This window comes from Hylobates moloch, unplaced genomic scaffold (assembly GCF_009828535.3).
Source record: "Hylobates moloch isolate HMO894 unplaced genomic scaffold, HMol_V3 SCAFFOLD_1, whole genome shotgun sequence".
In the NCBI taxonomy this organism is placed as follows: domain Eukaryota; kingdom Metazoa; phylum Chordata; class Mammalia; order Primates; family Hylobatidae; genus Hylobates; species Hylobates moloch.
The window spans coordinates 133,864,154-133,882,732 of NW_026652276.1; the positions used below are offsets into that span (position 1 = coordinate 133,864,154).

At 35.1% G+C, this 18,579-nt stretch overlaps 2 protein-coding genes across 2 annotated transcripts in view; one reads left to right on the forward strand and one right to left on the reverse strand.

The window, feature by feature from the left end:
* Positions 1-254: 254 nt before the first annotated feature.
* The window catches only part of LOC116810676 (probable C-mannosyltransferase DPY19L2), a 136,373-nt gene continuing 118,048 nt past the window's right edge, over positions 255-18,579 (forward strand). Inside the window, 3 exon segments of the mRNA XM_058439576.1 lie at positions 255-274; positions 10,764-10,884; positions 13,652-13,745. Coding sequence (XP_058295559.1) covers positions 10,794-10,884; positions 13,652-13,745 — 185 coding nt within the window. The 5' untranslated portion in view covers positions 255-274; positions 10,764-10,793.
* On the reverse strand, positions 3,637-3,951 carry LOC116809586 (protein S100-A11-like). The gene has a single exon (XM_032753416.2). The coding sequence runs from the start codon at positions 3,949-3,951 to the stop codon at positions 3,637-3,639; it is 315 nt and encodes a 104-aa protein (XP_032609307.1).

Here is an 18,579-nt window from a genome sequence, read left to right on the forward strand (position 1 = left end):
CTGTTTCATATCTTCTCTCTCCAGTTATCCCAAACCTCCTGTCCCCCTTTCACTCTCAGCAAATGACCTTGTTTTCTACTGTTTTCCCGTGCCCATTATGTATTTCCTAGCTGCATCCCAGGTGCCTACTTCCTGGAATATGGAGTTGATTCAATATCATATTTGTTGAATGAATGAAACTATGCAAATTTCCCTGTGCTACATACTCAGTAGTCAATGGATACAACCTAAGCACAACCGAAATTAGGTTTATCTGTATCCTCACCTGCATTTGGTATTGTCACTATTTTTTATTTTACTCATTCTTACACATATGTAGTGATATATCATTATGGTTTTAATTTGCATTTCCCTGTTGGCTAATGATGATGTACATCTTTTTGTGCCTATTTGCCATCTGTATGTGAAACATGTCTTTATGTATTTTGCCCCATTTCTATTTGAATTGTTTGTTTTATGAATTTTGGGTCTTAGGATGTTCCTTATATATTATAGATGCTAATTATTTTTCATATATATGGCTTGCAAATATATTTTCCCAGTCTGCAGCTTGCCTTTTCATTCTCTTAAACAGGGTCTTTTGCATAGTATTGTTGAGTTGGTCTCAATTTTGGGGGAATTTCTGTCTAGTTCTTCTATCAACTAAAAGAACTAGTTGAAAATACTAATTCTAGTTTTTTGACAGAGGGATTCTGAAGTCTCCTAGTAAAATTATGTATTTGTACATTTCTCCTTTGACTTCTGTTTTTCTTCACATATTTTGTAGGTCTATGTTTGGCGCATATGCATTTAGGATTTCAGGGTCTTCTTGTTGAATTTTTTAAAAAATAATTTAATGATGACTTTTTCTTCCTTCTCTGATAATTTTGTTTGCTCTGAAGTGTGCTTTTTTCTGATAATGGCATCGTCACTTCTGCTTTCTTTTCATTACTGTGTGTATGATAAATTCATCATTTTCCATCCTTTCACTTTCAGCCTGACTTTATTATTATATTTGAAGTGAGATCCTTGTAAATGGTTGGGTAATATTTTTAAATCCAATTTGTCAATGTATCTCTTAATTGGTATGTTTACCAATTGGCCACTTACATTCAATATAGTTATTAATATGTTAGAGTTTAAGTCTGATTTTATTTTGTGGTTTCTATTCTTGGTTTTCAATTTCTGTTTTATTTTAACCTTCTTGAGGCAGAACATTTTATTTGAACATTGTTTAGAGTTATATTTTGATTTATCTATTTTTTAAATATATCACTTTACAAAGCTTTTTTTTAGTGGTTCTAGCGATTGTATTAACACAATTTATTACAATCTGTTGCTGCTGTCATTTTACTGTATGTTTTAATCATCAAACTTATTTTAAATTCAAGTTTTACACATATTTTATAAACTCAGGAAGAAAGTGAAAGCCTGTTTTATTTTATCCATGTTTTTTATTTCTTCCTCTTTGATGTTCCAGCATTCCTTCTTTTATCATTTCATTTCAGTTTAGGGGATTTTCTTTAGCTACACTTTTAGAATAGATGTCTGTTCTAAAAGTTCTGCTGGCTGCATTTGTTTGTTTGTTTGTTTTTTGTTTTTTAGTTTTTCTTAACTCAGAGAATGCAGTATCTTTTCATTACTGAAAGATATTTTTGCTGGACATAGGATTCTGGGTCGATAGTTCCTTTCTTTCAGCATTCGGCAAGTGTTGTGCCATTTTGTTCTGGCCCTCCATAGTTTCTAATGAGAAATCCGCTGTTAGTTGAATTCTTTTTCTCCTTTAGGTAAGGTTTTGTTTCTCTCTTGTTGGTTTCAGTATTTTTTTAAATTTAGTCTTCAAAAGTGTATCAACGTATAATGTTCAAAGTTCAAACGTTTTCTAAAGTATGTTGTGTTTTAGTGTGGATTTGTTTAGATTTTTTCTGTCTGAGATTTGCTCAGCTCCTTGAATATTTAGGTTTATATCTTTTGCCATATATGGGAAGTTCAGTCATTATTTCTTTTTCTTTCTTTTTTATTTATTTATGTATTTATGTATTTATTTATTTATTTTGAGACAGGATCTCACTCTGTCGCCCAGGCTGGAGTGCAGTGGTGCAATCTCAGCTCACTGCAACCTCTGACTCCTGGAATCAAGGGATCTGCCCACCTCAGCCTCCTGAGATGGGCAACCACCATACCTGGCTAATTTTTTTGAATTTTTTGTAGACATGGGGTTTCACCATGTTGCTCAGGCTGGTCTCAAACTCCTGGGCTCAAGCAATCTGCCTGCCCTGGCCACCCAAACTGCTGGGATTGCAGGCATGAGCCACCGTGACCAGCCTCACTAATTATTTTCTTGAATTCTTTTTCAGCCCTGCCTCTTTCCCGTCTCCTTCCAAGACTCCAATGACATGAATGTAGGATCCTTTGTTAAAGTTCCACAGGTCTCTAGGGCTGTTTTGTTTGTTTATTCTGTTAGCATCTGTTTTTTCTCTTTTGCTCAGATTGAGTAATTTCTATTGTTCTGTCTTCTAGTTTACTGGTTATTTTCTTCTATCTCTGCCATTCTCCTCTTGTACCATCCATTAAGGTTTTTTATTTTGATTATTTTATTTTTGAGTTCTGAAAATTTTGACTTTTCTTTATGTGTTCTATTTTTCTGCTGACACTTTTTCTTCTTCCAACTTCTATTTTAGGTTCATGGGATACATGTGTGGGTTTGCTATATAGGTAAATTGCATGCAGTGGGGTTTGGTGTACGGAGTATTTTGTCACCCAGGTAATAAGCATAGTACTCAATAGGCAGTTATTGAGTCTTCACCATCCTCCCACCCTTCACCCTCAAGTAGGCCCCAGTGTCTGTTGTTCCCTTCTTTGTGTCCCTGTGTACTCAGTGTTTAGCTTCGCTTATAAGTGAGAACACACAGTATTTAGTTTTCTGTTCCTGCATTAATTCACATAGCATACTGGCCTTTAACTCTTTCCATGTTGCTGCAAAGGACATTATCTTGTTCTTTATAATGGCTGCGTAATATTCATGGAGTATATGTATCACCACATTTTCTTTATCCATTCCACTATTGATGGCATTTAGGTTGATTCTATGTCTTTGCTATTGTGAATAGTGCTGCAGTGAACATACATGTCCATGTGTCTTTATGGTAGGCTAATTTATATTCCTTTGGGTATACGCCTAGTAATGGGGTTGCTGGGTCGAATGGTAGTTCAGTTTTAAGTTCTTTGAGAAATTTCCAAACTGCTTTCCACAGTGTTTGAACTAGTTTACATTCCCACCAGCAGTGTATAAGCATCCCCTTTTCTCCACAACCTTACCAGCATCTGTTATTTTTTGACTTTTTAATAATAGCCATTCTGATTGGGTTAGTGTGGTTCTGGTTTGCATTTCTCTAATGATTAGTGATGTTGAACACTTTTTCATATGATTGATGGTCACATAAATATCTAATTTTGAGAAATTTGTGTTCATGTCCTTCACCCACTTTTTTTTCATGTTTTAAAAAAGTGACATTGTATTATTACTATCCACAGGTGGGGCCTGCATGATGTGGTGGGTATGCTGGGCTCAGGGGACATGTGGGCTGTGAGGAGGAGAAGATGACAGAAAGGCTGGAAGGAAAGGGGGTGGGTTTGAAGGCCAGGCCCAAGGGGTCCTCAGGTCCACTTCTGGGAAGGGACAGCCTTGAGGAAGGAGTCATGGCAAGCCACAGCTAAGCCACCAATCGGATTAAGAAATTTTGGGAAATCTAACTGCCCATCACTGCTGACATCCAGTTTCTTCATGCGGTAAAGGACACCGGGGTCCTTCTGGTTCTTTGTAAAGGCAGCCAGCTCTGTATTCATGAAGCTTAGGAACTCCGTCTTGGAGAGATTGCAGTTGTAACCATCCTTTCCAGCATACTTCTGGAAAACAGCAATCAGGGACTTAATGCACTGTGCAGTCTCCGTAGGGCTGGAGATTTTTGCCATGTTGGAGCTGAGCAAGGCATGGGAGGCTGTGACTGGGAGTGGCATGGAGTACCCATTTTTTAATGGGGTTTTTTTACTTTTGATTTGTTCCTTATGGATTCTGGATATTAGACCTTTGTCAGATGAATAGTTTGGAAATATTTTCTCCCTTTCTGTAGGTTGTCTGTTTACTCTCTTGGTAGTTTCTTTTGCTATGCAGAAGCTCTTTAATTTAATTAGGTTGCATTTGTCAATCTTTGTTTTGTTGCAATTGCTTTTGGCATCTTCGTCATGAAATTTTTGCCAGGGTCTATGTCCAGAATGGTATTTTCTATGTTTTCTTCTAGGGTTTTCATTGTTTTAGGTTTTACATTTCAGTCTTTAATTCATCTTGAGTTGATTTTTGTGTATGGGGAAAAGAAAGGGTGAAGTTTCAGTCTTCTGCATATGGCTAGCCAGTTATCTTAGCATCATTTATTGAATAAGAAGTCCTTTTTCCTCTTGACTTGTGTTGTCAGGTTTGTTGAAAATCGGATGATTCTAGGTGTGTGACTTTATTTCTGGGCTCTCTATTCTGTTCCATTGGTCTATGTGTCTGTTTTTGTGCTAGCACCATGCTGTTTTGGTTATTGTAGCCTTGAAATATAGTTTGAAGTTGGGTAGTATGATGCCTCTGGCTTTGTCCTTTTTGCTTAGGATTGCTTTGGCTATTTGAACTGTTTTTTGGTTTCATATATGTTTTACTTTATTTACTTATTTATTTATTTTAACCTTATTTACATTGAAAGAGTATCCATATAAGTTTTAGAATAGTTTTTCTAATTATGTGAAAAATGTCATTGGTAGTTTGATAGGAATAGCATTGAATCTGTAAATTGCTTTTGGTAATATGGTGATTTTAACAATATTGATCTTCCTATTCATGAGCATGGAATGTTTTTCCATTTGTTTTTATTGTCTCTGATTTCTTTCAGCAGTGTTTTGTAATTCTTATTGTAGAGATTTTTCTCCTCTCTAATTAGCTGTATTCCTAGGTATTCTTTTATATGTTTTTTATTACTTTTTTGTGGCTATTGTGAATGAGATTGCATTCTTGATTTGGCTCCCAGCTTGGACATTGTTGGTGCATAGAAATACTATTGACTTTGGTACATTGATTTTACATCCAGAAAGTTTGCTGAAGTTTTAAAAAGACATATCTAGGAGCTTTTAGTCAGAGACTATGGGGCTTTCTAGGTATAAAATTATATTGTTTACAAAAAAGATAGTGTGAATTCCTGTCTTCCTATATGCATTTATTTTCTTTCTTTCTCTTGCCTGATTGCTGTGGCTGGGACCTCCAGTACTATGTTGAATAGGAATGGGGAGAGTAAACATCCTTTTGTTGTTCCAGTTCTCAAGGCAAATGCTTCTAGCTTTTGCCTGTTCATTATGGTGTTGGCTATGGGTTTGTCATAGATGGCTTTTATAATTTTGAGGTATGTTCCTTCAATGCCTACTTTGCTGAAGGCTTTTAAAATGAAAGGATGTTGAATTTTATCAAAAGCCTTTTCTGCATCTATTTAGATAGTCGTGTGGGGGTTTTTTTAGTTCTTTTATGTGATCAATTATATTTATTGATTTGCCTGTGTTGAAATACCCTTGCATCCTAGGAATAAAGCCTACTTGATCGTGGTGGATTAGCTTTTTGAAGTGCTGGTGGATTCAGTATGCTAGTATTTTGTTGAGGATTTTGCATCTATGTTCATCAGAGATATTGGCCTGAAGTTTTCTTTTTTACATTGTGGCTTTGCCACATTTTGGTATCAGAATGATGTTAGCCTTATAGAATAAGTAAGGGAGGAATCCCTCGAGTTTTTGGAATAGTTTCAGTATGATTGGTATCCGCTCTCCTTATATGTCTGGTAGAATTTGGCTATGAAGTCATCTGTTCCAGGGCTTTTTCTGGCTGGTAGGCTTTTTATTGGTGATTCAGTCTTGCAACTTGTTATTGGTCTATTCAGGGTTTTCATTTCTTCTTGGTTCAATCTTTGGAGGTTATATATTTCCAGGAATTTAGCCATTTCTTCTAGGTTTTCCAGTTTGTGTCCATAGAGTTGTTCGTAATAGTCTCTCAGAGTTTTTTGCTTTTCTACGGGGTCAATGGTAATATCTCCTTTGTCATTTCTGATTGTGTTTATTTGGGTCTTCTCTCTCTTTTTTTTATTAGTCTAGCTAGTGGTCCGTTAAATTTATTTTGTTCTTTCAAAGAACCAACTTGTGGTTTTGTTGATCTTTTGTATGGTGTTCTGTGTCTCAATTTCATTCAGTTAATCTCTGATTTGGTTATTTCTTGCCTTCTGCTAGATTTCGGGTTGGTTTGCTCTTATTTTTCTGGTTCCTCTAGGTGTGATGTTAGGTTGTTAATTTGAGATCTTTCTAACTTTTTGAAGTGGGCATTTAACTCTGTAAATTTTCCTCTTAACACTGCTTTAGCTGTGTTCCAGTGATCCTGGTATGTTGTATCTTTATTTTCATTAGTTTCAAAGAATTTCTTGATTTCTACCTTAATTTCTTTGTTGACTCAAAAAGTCATTCAGGAGCAGGTTGTTTAACTTCCATGTAATTGTGTGGTTTTGAGAGATGTTCTTAGTGTTGATTTCTGGTTTTTTGCTGAGACTATCTATTTCTCTGGTAAACTTTTCAATTTTTCCATTTGTTTTAAGCATTCTCATTAGAGTATATTTATGATTGTTGTTTTAAAATCCTTGATAATGCTAATATTTCTTTCATCTCAGTATTGGAATCCATTTATTTCTCATTCAGTTTGAGATCTTTCTGGTTCTTGAGTGATTTTCACTTGAAACCTAGACATTTTGAGTATTATGTTATGAGACTGGATTTTATTTAAACCTGCTATTTTAACTAGATACCTCTGGCATCACTCAAGCAAAGGAAGGGGAAAAGGGGGAAGGCACCATCTTGTTGCTTTCAGGATCACTTGAGGTCAGGAGTTTGAGACCAGCCTGGCCAACATGGTGAAACCCTATCTCTACTAAATATACAAAAATTAGCCAGATGTGGTGGTGGGCACAGCTACTTGGGAGGCTGAGGCAGGAGAATTGGCTTGAACCTGGGAGGAAGAGGTTGCAGTGAGCCAAGATCACGCCACTGCACTCCAGCCTGAGTGAAAACAGCGAGACTCTGTCTCAAAAAAAAAAAAAAAAAAAGCCCAGGGAAGGTGGAAGTCTAGCTTCCCTACTTGGCCTTTGTTTATATGGTAGGGGTAGAGCCACATTTTTTTTACTTTTGACTTTTTGGGTACTTTTTGTATATTTGTCTTAGTCTGTTTTGCGCTGTTTGAACAAAGTATCTGAGACTAGGTAATTTATAAAGAATAGAAATTTATATCTCACAATTCTGGAGTCTAAGAATTCTGGAGTCCAAGGAAGTCCAAGATCAAGGCGCCAGCAGATTTGGTGTCTGGTGAAGGCTGCCCTCCGCTTCCAAGATGGTGCCTTGATGTTGCATCTTCTGAAGGAGGGGAACACTGTGTCCTCACATGGCAGACAGTAGGAGAGTAAGAGAGCTTTAATCTCACTCATGAGGTGGGAGTCTTCATGGCCTAATCACCTCTTGCAGGTCCCATCTCTTAATACTATCACGTTGGCCATTAAGTTTCAATACCTGAATTTTGGATGGGACACATTCAAACTATAGCAGTGCCCATTGGCATTTCTGGATTGCCAGCCTCTTTAACTCCAAATCTGAGAAAATGAGGCACAAAGAGAGCCCACGGAACTCATAACCATGTTGTTCTTTGGGTCTCAAGTCTGCCTTCTCTCTACTTTTCAGAGTCTTCTTATGTTTGATTTGTATATAACTCAAAGGGTTTTCAGTTGTACTTCAAGGGAGTAATCAGGAAAAGTACGTCCACTCCATCTTCCCAATAGCAAACATTTGTATTACTTAAATATTTATATATTTTATTTTCATTTTCATTCAGTTCAAATTATTTTCTAATTTCTCATGTGATTTCTTCTTTGATCCATCGGCAATTTAAAATTGTGTTATTATGGACACAGGGAGGGAAACAACACTCACTGGGGCTTGTAGGGGAAGGGCAGGGCAGGGGAAAGCATTACAGAAAAGAGCAAATGCATGCTGGGCTTAATACTTAGATGACGGGTCAATAGGTGCAGCAAACCACCATGGCACACGTTTACCTATGTAACAAACCTGCACATCCTGCACACATACTCCGGAACTTAAAAATAATAATAATTTTTAAAAACCTTCTAGAAACACACACACATAAATAACAAAATAAAATAAAATTGTGTTGCTTAATTTCCAGGTACTTGGAAAATTTCTCAGGTTTTGATTTCTGTAAGTTTTTAAATGTAATTCGTAATAGTAACAATTGGATAATGTACACCTGCCTAAGATTAAAGCTGCAGTTTTCTGCACCAACTTTCTCTGCATCCCTGCTTACTCTTTGGAGGCACTCTTCTGTTTTTATGTACTCTAATGGCTATCTTTATAACTCTAAAGTAAATGCAAAAACCCAAACGCAAAAACCTATTTCCTGTATCTTCAATTTCAGTTAATGTTGACTTACTCTGTATATATAAAATAAGGGTTTAACTTATTACACTAGCCCTATTTCTCTCAGTGGTTGATAATTAGTATTTTTAATTTTTTGGTTATACCTGAATCTTTTAATTATATAGTAAAATTCTCTATTTCTTGTTTCATTAATTTCTAACAATATGGTCTCAGTGACAACTTTCTTTTTTACTTATTCAACAGTATTTATTGAATGATTAGTAAGCACAGTTTTTAATTTCTTCTTCAACATTATGAAAAATGTCAAAAGTAATTATAATGTAGTTCAATTGTTTTTAAAACTTGATAGCATTATGAAGAACAGGACTTGTTCCTAGTCTTTTCACATCACAGAGATAAAAAATTGAGAGGATCTAGATTTACTGCCAACACTATGTAGTACTGCAATGTTGAATTTTATGTTCACACTTTTTGTGTTCACAGGAGATACATTTCTCATTTGCAAATAAAAATGTTAAGTTCAGAACAGAATGTTTTACAAAGGTAAAAGCATTCACTGCATACTATATGCCAGCGCCATACTTAGGACATATAGGACATATATGACTGTATATGTGAGCTCTCATCTCACTTCTTTTGTAGAATGGTTATTATTAAACTCATTTGAGAGATGAAGTGATTGACAGCCATTGAAGGATTACTTGAGACCATAGAAACTATAACTTGCAGAGTCAGCATTTGAGTTGAATTCTGACATCAAAGCTATGCTTTTCCTACTACATCAAGCTGCACAATAAATCTACACTTGTGAGATGTGGAAAGATGTTTCTGATGTTTAGTGATGTACATTACATTAACATTGATAATATGATCTCATTAGGTAGTATTGAATAACTCTAATTTCATGTTTTAAATGCCTAGGGGAAGGACTGGAAAGATAATCACTAACTTTTTTTTTTTTGAGATGGAGTTTCACTCTTGTCGCCCAGGCTGGAGTGTAGTGGTGTGATCTTGGCTCACTGCAGCCTCTGCCTTCCGATTTCAAGTGATTCTCCTGCCTCAGACTCCCAAGTAGCTGGCATTACAGGCGCCCGCCACCACACCCAGCTAATTTTTGTATTTTTAGTAGAGATGGGGTTTCACCGTGTTGGCTAGGCTGGTCTTGAACTCCTGACCTTGTGATCCGCCCACCTTGGCCTCTCAAAGTGCTGGGATTACAGGCGTGAGCCACCGCACCTGGCCAATCACCAAAATATTAAAAATGGTTAACTCTAAGAGGTGCTTACTTTCTCTTTTCAACTCTTTATTTTTTGACTTTTTCCCCCAGTGATCTCACATTAGTTTCCCAGAATGTATAATGTTATTTTTAAAAAACCTCTGAGACATGAACATTCTGTTGGAATTTTTTTTCTCTTGTTATTTTTTCTTTGTCTTTGAAATTTTAAAAATAGCTGGCAGATAGGAAAGAATTGGTCAATTAAATCTTCTGCTTGGTTAAAATTGTAATGGGCACAGGAGCTATTATTCCATTCTGTTCCAGTGTTTATAATATATTTTATATTTTATGAAGAAATTCAAGGATCTAAATGAAATGAATTATGAAATGTTTCTTTAAATCTTTGTATTTTTCTATTAATCACCATATTTTAATTATATACTTTTATATTGACTTACAGTTACTATTATTTATATTACAGAATTGGTTACCACATATATAATATTTTTCTATATAGAAGCATAATGTATAATTTTTAAGTGACTGATTCCCAAGTGAAATGATCTAAATGAATTTGTCAGAGTTTATAATGTCTAAGGCAACCATCACAAAATTGTATTTTCGAAAGATTATTATTATTATTTATTTTATTATACATTAAGTTCTAGGGTACATGTGCACAATGTGCAGGTTTCTTACATATGTATACATGTGACATGTTGGTGTGCTGCACCTATTAACTCGTCATTTACATTAGGTATATCTCCTAATGCTATCCCTCCCCCCTCCCCTCACCCCACAACAGGCCCCAGTGTGTGATGTTCCCCTTCCTGTGTCCAAGTGTTCTCATTGTTCAATTCCCACCTATGAGTGAAAACATGCGGTGTTTGGTTTTTTTGTCCTTGCGATAATTTGCTGAGAATGATGATTTCCAGCTTCATCCATGTCCCTACAAAGGACATGAACTCATCCTTTTTTGTGGCTGCATAGTATTCCATGGTATATATTATTATTATTATGAAGAGAATGTATTTACCTCCATTATCTCTTTGTTTTTATCTTTTTTAAGGTAATCATAGCCTTCTGGTATCGCACATTCATGGGAATAATGAATTTATTTGGACTGGAAACTAAGACCTGCTGGAATGTCACCAGAATAGAACCTCTTAATGAAGTTCAAAGCTGTGAAGGCATGTTTCTTCCAAAAATGCGGTCATTTGTAAACATTCATAAACATTTAACAATATTATGATTCACTTTTAAGAATTATTGTAAAATTCTGTTGTTGATTTAAAAAAATTAGAACACCTCAGTGAGTATTTTACATTTTAAAGTATTTTTCTGAGAAGGCTGTGTACTTACAAATTTGAGTATAAATTTTGGAATTTGAGTATTAACATATCCCATTGTAAGGCAATCTTGACTATAAGTTAGTCTTCTATTTCGGAATGAGAAGATACAGAAAGATGATTTTGGGGTAGCTTCAATATATACATTTTGAGGATACATTAAATAGTCAAATATCTATTTAATTAATTAATTAATTATCTAATTGCTAATGTATAAATTTATGCTACATATTTAAAAATCGGATATGCAATAATAGATTGATTTAGAAATATTACCTTTTTATATATGCTCATAGTCCATGAGTAGTATTAATAAAACTTTTCCTATTTATCTTCTACATTGGTTTCTTTGTCAAAGAACCGCTTTTGGAATCATCTAACAGCTTTCCAGGATACATAGTGGTCACTTGCATTTAAGATGTTTGCATTTCAGCACTTTTACAATTCAAGTATGGTGCTGTCCCTTGAGACTCTCGTTCAGAGCCACTTGTATCTATTTTCATAACACTAACACTGTTGTTTTTTCTTTATTTCTTCAAATTCTTAACAACATGACTTACTGTATTTTATGAATAAATTTTTAGACTTGTTTGTAACAACATTCAACTCTTGGGATGTAAACTAAATCTATTTTCCTTACATTTTTTACTGATTCCCTCAGTAAAAACAGAATTGATGAGGATGTTTGAGGGGCAATTATACCTTTTTGTGTACAATGTAAAGGATTGGAGAAAATGCCTCATAAAATGAAAGACTTTGCAATGATTCAATCAGCTAGAAGGTGTGACCCTGTCTGAGTGGTGAAAATGATCACCTAAGTATGGTATTAGTTACATTCCCAATAAGTGTTAGGTTAGTGTTTGGCACTTGGGACACAGAGATGAACCAGCTAGATGTGGGGCCTTACCCTCAGAGAGTTTATGCCGTAAGGGGGCTGTTAGCAGTTACAACTGTTATGGATATTACAAATAAGAAAATAAGGTTACGGACATTAGGAGTAAGAGAGGATAAGTATTTTAAGAATAGGGAATAACATATTCAAATATCCTGAAGCAAGAGAGAACTGAAAGAAGGCTAGAAATCCTAGAAACGATGGAGAAGAAAAATGATGTGAAATGGTGCTGGGAATATAAGCAAGGATCAGATCATGAAAGGGGTGCACTGGTGAAGGATTTTCTACTTTATCCATTGAAGAATTTTAACAGAGTTTCATTTTAAAACATTATTTAGTCAATGGTATGGAAAGAATATTAGTAAAGGAACAAAAGTAGGTTAAGGGAGGCCAGGTAGGAGACAGCTATATTCTCAGCAAGTGATTGCAGGAAAGATAATGTGGAAATGCCTGGGTGTGAGAGAGATTTTGGAAGCAGAATGGACAAGACTTGGTAATTGTTTGGTAAGAGAGGAGAAGGTGAGTGAAGAATCATGTGAAACACAGTTTGGTTTCTAGCTTAAGTAACTGAGCTCCTTTGAGTGATAGGAAACATTTGAACAGCAGCAGGTTTGTATTGTTATGTTTCACTGTGTATGCATGAATTTGAGGTACTTGAGAGACCTCAGAGTGGGGACATCAAGTGGCTATCTGGGTATAAGAATAAGGAGAAAGTTCTGGGTTAAATGTAGAGTTGGTGTCATCTGTATATAGATCATTGGAGCCATGGATGTGGAAGAATTTCCTTATGGAGAATATGCAGATGGAGAAATGAAGGGGGGATATGACAGAGCCTAAGGTGGTCCAATATTAAAGAGTGGTACATAAAACAAGAGAATTTACTGGAACTGACTGAAAGGAGTGATCGGAGAGGCAGAGGAAATCAGAAGGCCAGCCTTCAGACCTTGGCTGCAGCCAGTTAAAGTGAAATAACCTTTGACAAGTTGAATATCTTATGTTCTGTTTTCTCAACCATAATAAAAGTATTTTTATTCCAGCTAATATCATAAACTTGTTCTGAGAAAAATGTGGGATGATTGTTAAGTACATATTGCCACACATACACACGATCTTCTACATGGAATATACTAAGATTCTAGCTATACATAATAATGGATCAAATGACTGGATCATTTCATATAGACTAAAGCTGTACCCTGAGGTCAAAACCATATCTTAACTCTTCCTAGAGCCTAGCAAAAGATAAAAATAATGCAATGGATTTTCTTTTGTATTCATTAAGTGGTTCTACAGACAGTTCCAGACACTAAACACTAGCAGCATCATCTAAATAAATGTGAATCCCCAACAAATCATTACAGTATAATAGTAATTCATTAGAGGAAAGTACAAATGCAATTATAAAAAGTATAAAGTATAAGTGTAACTATATAATCACTCATTAAGGGTGAGCTTACATATGTATATGTGTATATATACACACACATATATGTACACACACATATATACACACACACGTATATGTGTCTGCATACACACACACACACACACACACAAACTCTTATAAGGGTAAAGAATTAAACACAGCAGCAATCTGGAAAGCAAATGCTTTCAGCAAATTCATGAGCTCTTGATTGCAAAGCACTGAGATAATTATGCCCAATTGCTTTCGAGTCATATATTCATTAAACACTGATTATCTGTATCTTTTCAAAGGATTGGGAGACCCTGCTTGCTTTTATGTTGGTGTAATCTTTATTTTAAATGGACTAATGATGGGATTGTTCTTCATGTATGGAGCATACCTGAGGTAAGACTACTACTGAATTAAGAGACCTTTCAGTGGGCTTATACAGACTGGCTGATATTTGTTGATTGAATGAAAAGGAAAATTAACGAGATTAGATTCATATCAGGAAAGTTTGTGGATTTATTTGATTTTTCAGAAGCTTAACCAATATCATGTAACCAGAAACTGGAGATGTCACTAAAATTCTATCTCAGAGTCATCCATTTTATTCTGTTGTTTAAACAGATTTCCTAACAAAGGCTTTAATGGAATATCTCCTAGTTCATGTGTAAAATTAATAAAACATTGGAGGAGATCTTTGGTTAGCAGTAATAGCAGCTTATTTCTAATTGTATTCTCTAAGGATGAAATTAAGAAAGCAGTAGGAAAAACTGTGAATCACATGTGGCAGGCACTTACATCTGCTAGCATGTCTATCTTGATAAGAGTACCACGATGAAGCAGCAGTGAGACTGGTCTCAGGTGATAAGTTGAAATTAATTTCAACGGTCATGTGTTTTGCTCCCGTACTTAATTGCTCCCTGAGATAGCCATATCAGCTAGTTTTTGCCAGTGAAAACTAAGGTGAAGTCAGTTTTGGTTACATCTAGTAAAGTATCTGCCTTTCTCACAAAAGGACAGACTTAGCTGCCCCTTCTCTGTTTCTTCCTGCTTTTATTACACTAGGATGTCATGCCCAGAACTGCAGCAGTCATCTTGTGACCATAAGGGAAAGGTCATAAAAATAGCAGATATATCTGGCCTACCATCCTTCTGCTGCTGAACCAATGCCAACAGATACTTATCTTTCATTTTCTTGTTGAATGATATAATAAACAACATCCATATTGTGTAAGCCACTTTTGTTAGGTTTTCTGTTTCTTTCAGTGGAGCATATTCCTAGCTGAATCATCAGATTTCTTTACAATGTTATTCTTGTCATGCAAAACATTTAAAATTAAAATTAAAATTAATTGATAGCTTTACTCTTTCAACAAATATTTATTGAGTTTTCACAGGGCTAATGTCAATATAGAGATTAGTAAATATACACACTCTTTGTTTTAGGAAGTTTTCAGCATAAAAAAGACTAGCATAGAATCAATGAAAACTAGTGACATAGTCAGTATTGTGCCAGGGATACTATCCAGCACAGCACATAAAAAGAAAAGTAGTAATAAGTATAAGGATTGGAAAACTTGAAAAAAAAAGAAATAATAAGTGTTCTTAAAAGTAGATTACATTGTGTATCTAGAAAAATTTTAAGTTTATGGATACAGTATTTGCAATAATAAGAAAATTTACAATGTTACTAGATGTAAGCATTAATATTAAAATTCAAAATTATAAATTTTGTACTTTAGCATCAAATACAAAATGAAATTTTGAAAGGATGCTGTTTAAATAGCATTAAAAGCATGGCATTCCTCAGAATAAATCCAACAAAAGATACATATGACAGCTATGGGAAAATGATTAAAACATTCCTGAGATATGTCTGGGAAAATCTAAGTGGAGAGATATTCCACATTCATTGATCGAAGACTTGATATTAAAAAGATTTATAGATTCAATGCTCTACCAGTCAAAATTCCAACTTATTTTTTTGTTGACTTTGATGAGCTGATTTAAAAGTTATTCAGAAATGCAAAGGACCAAATACAGTCAAGGTATTCTTGAAAAAGGAGGATTTGCACTATCAATTGTTGCTGTATTATAAAGCTAGTGTAAAAAGACACTATGATATTGGCACAGCAATAGACAAATAGATAACTGCAATAGAGTAGAGCCCAGGAGCAGAAATGTACATTTAAAGGCATTTGATATATGGAAGAATGGGTATTGCAGATTGGTGGGTAAGGACAGGCATTTTAATAAATAGTGCTGGAATAATTGGGAGATCATATGGAACAAGGAGAAATTGGAGCTATATAAGTAATAAATCCAAGTTGGATTAAACACCCAAATATGAAAGACAAATTTATAAAGTGTTCAGCATATAATATAGAAAAAGTCACTTGGAATAAGAAATGACTTCATAAACAACATACAAAAATCCAGTCATGAAGAAAAACTGATAAATTTGATGAAAAGAACTTCAGTTCCTCAAAAGAACTGTAGGATAAAAAATAAACCTCAAAGTGAGTGAAGATATTTACAAAGTATATACCCCACCTACTATCCAGAAATTTCATTCATTAATTTGATAAATATTTATTGAAAGACTGTTGTGACCAGGAGCACTGTTCTAGGTGCGTGGAATACAGGACAGAAATCTCTGTCCTTGTGAAGTTTATATTAGAGTGGGAAGATAAAGAAGAAAGACAACCTGATAGAAAAGTGGACAAATTGTTTATGAACAGATATTTCCCAGAAGAACACCAAATGGTCAATAAACATATGTAAAGTTGACCACCATCATTAGTCGTAAAGAAAACACAAATTCAAACCACAGAGAAATACCAACTCACATCTAATATATTGATAAAGGAGTTTTCATCCACCACAGGTGGACATAAAAATTGGTACAACTATTTTGGTAAACAGTGTACATTATCTGATAATGTTCAAAATATAGATACCTTGTAACTCAGTAATTCTAATTTAAAGTATATATTCCCAAAAAAGTCTTGCACATGTGTACTAGGAAGTACATACAATAATATAGTAGCATTATTTGCAATACCTTCAAACTGGAAACAACCCAAATATCCATTAACAGAGAAATGAATACATTTTGGTTTATTAAAATGGTGGAACAGTATACAATAATGAGAATGAATGAACTATACAGTTACACACAACATGGTTGAATCTTACAAATATAATTTTGAATGAATGAATCCAGGTACAAAATTTAAAAAAATACTCCTTACTTCCATTTGTATGTTGTTTAAAAACAGATTAAAGTAAATCATTGTTGATATGTATATAGAAATGTTTATGTTGATAATCTCAAAAATCAGGTCAGTAGCTGATTCTTATCTTGGAGGCTGGCAAGTGGAGATTCAGTATAATAATTTCTCTATTTCAGTTAATTATATGGTGACTACATGGACGTTCCCTTTACAATAATTCTATGAGCTAGAAATGTTGTGCACTTTTCTATATGCCATATAGAAAAAATATAAGCTCATTAAAGTATTTTGAGGGAAAAGGATTGCTTTGAGATTGTTCGGGCAGGTTTAAAAATGTTCTATTTTTTTTAAAAAGTTCTGTTTTTGGGCTGGGAGCAGTGGCTCACTCCTGTAATCCCAGCAACTTGGGAGGCCGAGGCCGGTGGATCATGAGGTTAGGAGATGGAGACCATCCTGGCTAACAAGGTGAAACCCTGTCTCTACTAAATATACAAAAAAATACAAAAAAAAAAAAAAATTAGCCGGGCGTGGTGGTGGGTGCCTGTAGTCCCAGCTACTCAAGAGGCTGAGGCAGGAGAATGGCGTGAACCTGGGAGGTGGAGCTTGCAGTGAGCCGACATCGCACCACTGCACTCCAGCCTGGACAACAGAGCGAGACTCAGTCTCAAAACTAAAAATAAATAAATAAATAAATAAATAAGTTCTGTTTTTGAAAATAGTTTGTTTTTTCTTATCCTTTTTGTTTTTTCATGTGGAAAATGTTACACAACAATGACTAAAACTTTTAAAAATCAGTATATTTCATTAGGAGGGCTACCGAAGAGGTACTAGTCTCTCTAAATTGGTTATATAGTCCTGGAATATAAAATACACTATTAGGCTCTATCTAGTCTTTAAGAAAGATATGCAGATTCAACCAATATTGACTCTAGAGGTGTCATCAAAACTGTGAGGAGATTGGAAACTGGCATTTGAGGAACAAAAGAAATAGAAATCTGGGGAAAACTTTTGTATTTATTACCATGGCTACCCTCCCCAGTGACACTAACTGGGAAGGTAGATATTCTACTTCTATTCTTTTGGTGGCTAACCATAAAATGTTAACATGCAGATATTTGTTCAAGTATAAAATACATTGATATCTTTCCCCTTCTTCCAATCAAACAAGGAATCTTGGAATGCTCTTCTTCAAAACATCCTCTCGTATCTTTTTTTTTTTCATTATTATACTTTAAGTTCTAGGGTACATGTGCACAACGTGCAGGTTTGTTACATATGTATACATGTGCCATGTTGGTGTGCTGCACCCAATAACTCATCATTTACATTAGGTATATCTCCTAATGCTATCCCTCCTCCCTCCCCCCACCCCACGATAGGCACCCATGTGTGATGTTCCCCAAACTGTGTCCAAGTGTTCTCATTGTTCAATTCCCACCTATGAGTGAGAACATGCAGTGTTTGGTTTTCTGTCCTTGGGACAGTTTGCTCAGAGTGATGGTTTCCAGCTTCATCCATGTCCCTATAAAGGACATCAACTTATCCTTTTTATGGCTGCATAGTATTCCATGGTGTATATGTGCCACATTTTATTAATCCAGTCTATCATTGATGGACATTTGGGTTGGTTTCAAGTCTTTGCTATTGTGAATAGTGCCACAATAAACATATGTGTGCATGTGTCTTTATAGCAGCATGATTTATAATTCTTTGGGTATATACCGAGTAATGGGATGGCTGGGTCAAATGGTATTTCTAGTTCTAGATCCTTGAGGAATTGTCACACTGTCTTCCACAGTGGTTGAACTAGTTTACAGTCCCACCAACAGTGTAAAAGTGTTCCTATTTCTCCACATCCTCTCCAGCATCTGTTGTTTCCTGACTTTTTAATGATCGCCATTCTAACTGATGTGAGATGGTATCTCATTGTGGTTTTGATTTGCATTTCTCTGATGGCCAGTGATGATGAACATTTTTTCATGTGTCTGTTGGCTGCA